This window comes from Colossoma macropomum, unplaced genomic scaffold (genome assembly GCF_904425465.1).
Source record: "Colossoma macropomum unplaced genomic scaffold, Colossoma_macropomum, whole genome shotgun sequence".
NCBI classification, from domain to species: domain Eukaryota; kingdom Metazoa; phylum Chordata; class Actinopteri; order Characiformes; family Serrasalmidae; genus Colossoma; species Colossoma macropomum.
In genome coordinates this window covers 692501-699660 of record NW_023494793.1, presented here as the reverse complement: position 1 = coordinate 699660, position 7160 = coordinate 692501, and the positions used below count along the sequence as shown (strand labels likewise).

General features: G+C 41.3%; 1 protein-coding gene across 2 annotated transcripts in view; it reads right to left on the bottom strand.

Moving 5' to 3' along the window:
- Window positions 1-737: 737 nt before the first annotated feature.
- c7a (complement component 7a) overlaps window positions 738-7160 on the bottom strand; it is a 22312-nt gene continuing 15889 nt past the window's right edge. The window contains exons 14-18 of one of the 2 annotated variants that reach the window (XM_036578145.1): window positions 6938-7070; window positions 6644-6832; window positions 3692-3782; window positions 2155-2339; window positions 738-1398 (exon numbers count right to left, since the gene is read on the bottom strand). In XM_036578145.1, coding sequence (XP_036434038.1) covers window positions 1214-1398; window positions 2155-2339; window positions 3692-3782; window positions 6644-6832; window positions 6938-7070 — 783 coding nt within the window. In that variant the 3' untranslated portion in view covers window positions 738-1213. The remainder of the gene's footprint in view (window positions 1399-2154; window positions 2340-3691; window positions 3783-6643; window positions 6833-6937; window positions 7071-7160) is intronic. The other variant, XM_036578146.1, reaches the window with a different exon arrangement.

Below are 7160 nucleotides of genomic sequence, written 5' to 3'. Positions count from 1 at the left end.
TGAACTTCTTATGAACGTCTTATAAACCAGATGAAGCGATTACTCACATAGTTCATGTATGTTATGCACCAAACTAAAACAAAAGAGTTTGCATTACAAAGTTTGCTTAGTTAGCTAATTAGCTCACTTAGGCTAACCAGTCTGAAGGGAAGCATGCCTATTGAACGATCTGCTCCTGATTGTCACCTGTATGACCTTGAATGGCCCCAGGACCCTAACCATGAGCTGTGGAACCCTTTCTTAGGCTTCTTTGATGTGTCGTATTGAGGTTTAAGGTGTTGTATAAAGAGCTGAGGGAATAGAAACAGAGAAGTGAGCAGCTAGCGGAGAACGTCCAGCGATAAACCCGTCAGTTGGGTCTGGGTTTTATGTATACAATATATACTCACTGTAAACATGCCAGTGTATGATTTCATATGGGCTATGACAACTGTGGGTGACCCTGAAGCGCCCCCTGCTGGTTTAAAATGAGGATTGATGCTTGTTTTGCTGCATTATTCCTTTAATAGACTCATATCTGAAATTTTGACCCTCCACTCGTCCCACGCAGTAACAGACACTATAAAAAGCCTGGACAGGGCTGGACATGAGGGCCAGTGTAATTAGTTGTCGAGCAGTTGGCCAGATTGGGAGGGTTTGTTTGGACGCTGGCAGTGTGCAAACTGTTTGTTTACCTTCGCTGTGTCAGACTGGAGCAGACTGGCAGGGGTTCTCTTCCAAAACAGCTCACAACCAACTGGAGATTTTTCATTTATTCAGAATAAAGAGTCAAAAACAAGGTGTATTTTATAGAGCGCATGAAAAAAGATGAATTTAGGAAGCTGAAAGCGACAGTTTCTGTTTATAGAGGCAGCTTTGAGCCATGAAGCTGAATGTGGCTTCCCTGTTCGGCCGCTTCTCTTTGGAATTGTCAGCTCCACCTTAAATGGTGAAGCAGTTACATGCTGCACTATTTAAGGTGAAACAGCAAATTGCACTGAGAAGCGTCTGAATAGGGAAACCACATTCACTGACACATTTGAGCCCAGAGTGTAATGCTTTAGGCATGCTAATGCTAATAGCTGAGGTATAAGCCTCCATTACTTGTTAGCTACATTAGCCTCATAGCTCCAACACTAAAACTAAAGAAGCTTGATTGACTATTTAAAGTAAGGAGGGAAAACTGTGTAAATTAGACTGAATTTCGACTGAAGTATCGCTTGATTAAGTGTTTTTAGGCGTCACAGGGCTGCAGGCTGAGGATGTCGGGGGTCTCTCCCCCGCACTGTCGGACCCCCACTTCACATTCAGACACGGTGGACGGTGTGGACTCTCCGCTCAGTAACGCGCACACCTGGATCCAGCGGGTGGGCGGTGCGCACTCCTCCAGTGTCCGGCAGCGACACACCTGCGACTGATCTACAGCCGAAAAACAAAAACACCACAGAGTGCAGTGTGTGTTTATTATGAGTGTCTGTTACTCTTATATACTGTATGTTTAAGCACATTCACACCGTTTACAGTGTCTGACTCTATATATACACTTACACATTCACTACATTCGTTTATGTTCACCCTCCCTTATTTTCCCTTCTCTCTTATTTTCATCTTCTTTGAAACAAAAACAACACAACTTATTTAAAACAAAAGTGTCTCTGACACCAGATAGAAACTACAAATAACAATAAGAATGACAATGATAGTTTTTGTTGCTGCTTTCTTGCTTTATGTAAGCAAAATATTGACATCACACACACATATATGGTCAGATGTAAAAATTAGTCATTTATTTTAAAAATATTGTAGGCAATAACAATTCATCTGCACTTTAATGTGATGTTTTCAGGCAATTTTAGTGCAGAATTTCAATTTATTTGTTTCAAAAGTAAAACATAAAATAAATATTGTGCAATAACTTTTGCACAAGCCATATTTTATTTTCCAATATATCAAATTTTGTTTTCCAGTATATTAAATTTAGCAAATGAACCCTGATGCATGACTGTATGTATGTATGTGTGTGTGCACATGCAAAATGTAAATAATCGATGTTTCTCTGTTTGTGAAGGACTGAATTACTGTAATAAACAGTGCTGATTACAGTGAGCTACATTTTCTCTCTCTGTGTCTCTGTTATGAGTTATTGTGAGGTATCGGTCACTCTGAGGGTCTCACCGTCACAGAGGGTCCACAGAGAGCACTGTGGGCAGACTGCAGTGGATGGCTCTGGCCACTGGCAGGCACTGTGGTCAGCTAAGATAAACTGGTGACCCAAACACTGCATGGCCCGAACCTTACAGACGCTCAGCCTGCTGGTCCGGCGGCGCTCCAAGCTGGTGGCGCACACTTCCAGAGACGGCCTGACCAATCAGAGCAAAGATCAGACAGACAAAAAGGGGTGGGGGTGGGGGTGGGGGGGCAAATATGATAAAACATTTATACAGTAATCCTCATCTGCAGATCTGCAGATCTCTTTTTTTTAAATATCAAGCCACAAATATACAACATAAACATTAGCACATCAATAAAAACGTCCGCACTTTGACCCAAAACATTATACTACTGACAAAAACATTAGCACACCAACAAAACAGTAGACCAAAACATTAGCACACCAGTTAGTTCTACAGTTGTCATGGAGTTCCACAGGGCTCAGTCTTGGGGCCACTCCTATTCATCATTTACCTCCTCCCTCTTGGTTTTATCTTCCGGCACCTGTGGTATCCTTTTTCACTGTTATGCTGATGGTAAACAGCTTTGTGTCCACAGTTCCAGCCTCTACTCTGCCCTTCAATGTCCTCACTACCTGTTACAGTGATATACATATACAGACGACAGGCAGCTACTTAAACTCAACAGCAGTGAGACTGAGCTGATCCTCATGGGGTCTAAATCTACACTTTAAAACTAATATTTGTTCACTCCTCATTGCTGGAGCCATCATACCTGTTCCCACACAGGTTAAGAGCCTCTGTGTGGTTTTGGACAGCCTCCTGTCCTTCTGAAGTCATAAACAATATATCCGGATTGCCTTTTTCCACCTGCGAAATATTTCCAGACTACGCCCTGTTTTAACAGGACACTCCACTGAAGTCTTAGTCAATGCTTTGGTTACATTGGTTACATCACACATCGGCTGCTGTAATGTGATCCTGTAAGGCATCACCAACAAACTGAACTACTGACTTTAACTTATTCAGAGCTCTGCAGCACAAATCATTACACGATCTGAATCTGCTGACCAGGTTACACCTGCTGATCCCACCACACTGGATTCCTGTGTCAGTGGATTCACTACTAAAACATTAGCACACCGACAAAAACATTTGATTGGATTTACGTGTGTGTGTGTGTGTGTGTGTGTGTGTGTGTGCGTGTGCGTGTGTGCGCGTGTGTGTGTGTGTGTGTGTGTGTGTGTGTGTGTGTGTGTGTGTGTATGTGTGAGTGTGTGTGTGTGTGCGCGTGTGTGTATGTGTGAGTGTGTGTGTGTGTGTGTGTGTGTGTGAGTGTGTGTGTGTGTGTGTGTGTGTGTGCGCGTGTGTGTGTGTGTGTGTGTGTGTGTGTGTGTGTGTGTGTGAGTGTGTGTGTGTGTGTGTGTGCGTGTGTGTGTGTGTGTGTGTGTGTGAGTGTGTGTGTGTGTGTGTGTGTGTGTGTGTGTGCGCGTGTGTGTGTGTGTGTGTGTGTGTGTGTGTGTGTGTGTGTGCTAGCGTACTCGCACTCGTAGGGAACTTTACAGACACAGTTATCTTTGGCCAGTTTCTCCCACGGCTGGCATTCGGTCAGAGATAGAGCCTTCGTTGCTGCTGGACAGAAAAGAAGCCAGTTCAGTTCACAGTGTTACAAAACGTTACACAGTTACAGTGTCACACAGTACTACAGTTACAGTTACTCAGCATTACACTTATAGTTACAGTGTTATACAGAGTTACAGGCCTACACAGTTACACAATGTTACAGTTCTGCAGTGTTACAGTTACACAGTGTTACAGTTACACAGCGTTACAGTTACACAGCGTTACAGTTACACAGCGTTACGTTACTGAATGTTACTGAGTTACACCGTTACACAGAATTACAGTGTTATACAGAGTTAGTATTACATTGTTACAGTTACATGCTGTTACACAAGTTTACACAGTTACACAGGGTTGCACAGTTATGGTGTTACACAGAGTTACAGCTACAGTGTTACACAGATACACAGAGCTACATGCTAATTGTGGTTATTACTGCAGATCCTTTAAATGTTAATGGTGGTAAATGAAGATCAGACTGAAGTGCTGCATGATATATGTTCAAAGAGTGTTACCTGTGTGCTTTATTAGAGTGTTACCTGTGTGCTTTATTAGAGTGTCACCTGTGTGCTTTATTAGAGTGTCACCTGTGCATTATTGGGGTGCTACCTGTGCATTATTAAGGTGTCACCTGTGCATTATTAAGGTGTCACCTGTGCATTATTAGGGTGTTACCTGTGTGCTTTATTAGAGTGTTACCTGTGTGCTTTATTAGAGTGTTACCTGTGTGCTTTATTAGAGTGTTACCTGTGTGCTTTATTAGAGTGTTACCTGTGCATTATTGGGGTGCTACCTGTGCATTATTAAGGTGTCACCTGTGCATTATTAGGGTGTTACCTGTGTGCTTTATTAGAGTGTTACCTGTGTGCTTTATTAGAGTGTTACCTGTGTGCTTTATTAGAGTGTTACCTGTGTGCTTTATTAGAGTGTCACCTGTGCATTATTGGGGTGCTACCTGTGCATTATTAAGGTGTCACCTGTGCATTATTAGGGTGTTACCTGTGTGCTTTATTAGGGTGTTACCTGTGCACTATTAGGGTGTTACCTGTGCATTTTAGAGTGTTACCTGTGCACTATTAGGGTTTTACCTGTGCACTATTAGGGTGTTACCTGTGTGCTTTATTAGGGTGTTACCTGTGCACTATTAGGGTGTTACCTGTGTGCTTTATTAGGGTGTTACCTGTGCACTATTAGGTTGTTACCTGTGCATTTTAGAGTGTTACCTGTGCACTATTAGGGTTTTACCTGTGCACTATTAGGGTGTTACCTGTGCATTTTAGAGTGTTACCTGTGCACTATTAGGGTTTTACCTGTGCATTATTAGGGTGTTACCTGTGCATTTTTTGAGTGTTACCTGTGCATTATTAGGGTGTTACCTGTGCATTTTTAGGGTGTTACCTGTGCATTATTAGGGTGTTACCTGTGCATTTTAGAGTGTTACCTGTGCACTATTAGGGTTTTACCTGTGCATTATTAGGGTGTTACCTGTGCACTATTAGGGTTTTACCTGTGCATTATTAGGGTGTTACCTGTGCATTGATAAGGTGTTACCTGTGCATTATTAGGGTGTTACCTGTGCATTATTAGGGTGTTACCTGTGCATTATTAGGGTGTTACCTGTGCATTAATAGGGTGTTACCTGTGCATTGATCAAGTGTTACATGTGTAATATTAGGGTGTTACCTGTGCATTGATAAGGTGTTACCTGTGCATTATTAGGTTGTTATGTGTGTGCTATTGAGGTGTTGCCTGTGCATTATTACACCTTTATATGTGCATTATTAGGTTGTTTCCTGTAGTATTTAGTTGTTATCTGTGCATTATTAGGGTGTTATCTGTGTGGTATCAAGGTGTTACCTGTGCCTTATTATTCCTTTATCTTGGCATTATTAGAGTGTTACTTGTGTTATTAAGGTGCTATCTGCAATAATAGGGTGAAACCTGTGTTATTAAAGCGTTACCTGCATTATTATGTTGTTACCTCTCGTATTAGGTGTAAATAGCATTATTAGCATGTTACCTGTTTTATTGAAGTGTAACATGCAATATTAAGGTGTTATCTGTATAATTAAGGTGTCACCTGCATCATTAGGATGGTACCCTTATTATTAGGGTGTTACCTGTGTTATTAATGTGTTTACTATTTTATTAGGGTGTTACCTGTGTTATTTAGGTGTTAACTGTGTTATTAGGGTGTTATTAGGGTGTTACCTGTGTTATTAAGTTGTTAACTATGTTATTAATGTGTTACCCGTGTTATTAAGGTGTTAACTGTGTTATTAGGTTGTTACCTGTTATATTAAGGTGTAAACTGTGTTATTAATGTGTTACCTTTGTTATTTAGTTGTTCACTGTGTTATTAGGATGTTACCTGTGTTATTAAGGTGTTAACTGTGTTATTAGGGTGTTACCTGTGTTATTAATGTGTTAACTGTGTTATTAAGGTGTTAACTGTGTTATTAAAGTGTTAACTGTGTTATTAAGGTGTTAACTGTGTTATTAGGGTGTTACCTGTGTTATTAATGTGTTAACTGTGTTATTAAGGTGTTAACTGTGTTATTAAAGTGTTAACTGTGTTATTAAGGTGTTAACTGTGTTATTAGGGTGTTACCTGTGTTATTAAAGTATTACCTGTGTTATTAAGGTGTTAACTGTGTTATTAGGGTGTTACCTGTGTTATTAAGGTGTTAACTGTGTTATTAGGGTGTTAACTGTGTTATTAAGGTGTTACTGTGTTATTAAGGTGTTAACTGTGTTATTAGGGTGTTACCTGTGTTATTAAGGTGTTAACTGTGTTATTAAGCTGTTAACTGTGTTATTAGGGTGTTACCTGTGTTATTAAGATGTTATTTGTGTTATTAGCGTGTTACCTGTGCGGCATTTCGTGCTTTCAGACTGAGGTGACCAGGCCAGGCCGGCGTTGCAGTGGATTTCGGATGGTCCATCTCTCTCTCTCCCTGCAGGACAGCTCAGCTCGATCGTCTCTCCAATTCTGTAGCTGAGCTTCCATGGACTTCCAGAAACGTCTGCAGGGAGGAGAGGGGGTTCACACGCAGACCCTACAGGAGGAAAATATGCATATCTATGAATATGTAAAGCAACAGTGTTGGCAGCACAGAGTCTGACTCTGTCTGCAGAGCTCAGATTAAATCTCAGACACTTACTCCTGCACTCCTGCTGAGATCTCCTCCAGGTCTGCTCCTCCACACACTCAGCGAGGGGCTCTCCGATCAGCTGATAGCCATCAATACATGAGTACTCCACCTTATTGCCCACCAAGTAAACATCTTTAGGGTCCTGAGGGAACACAAACACAAACACACTGAAGAACATCTACGCCAGTAATACCTCATTATGAGAGTGTTATAACTGTTATAGACGATGTTT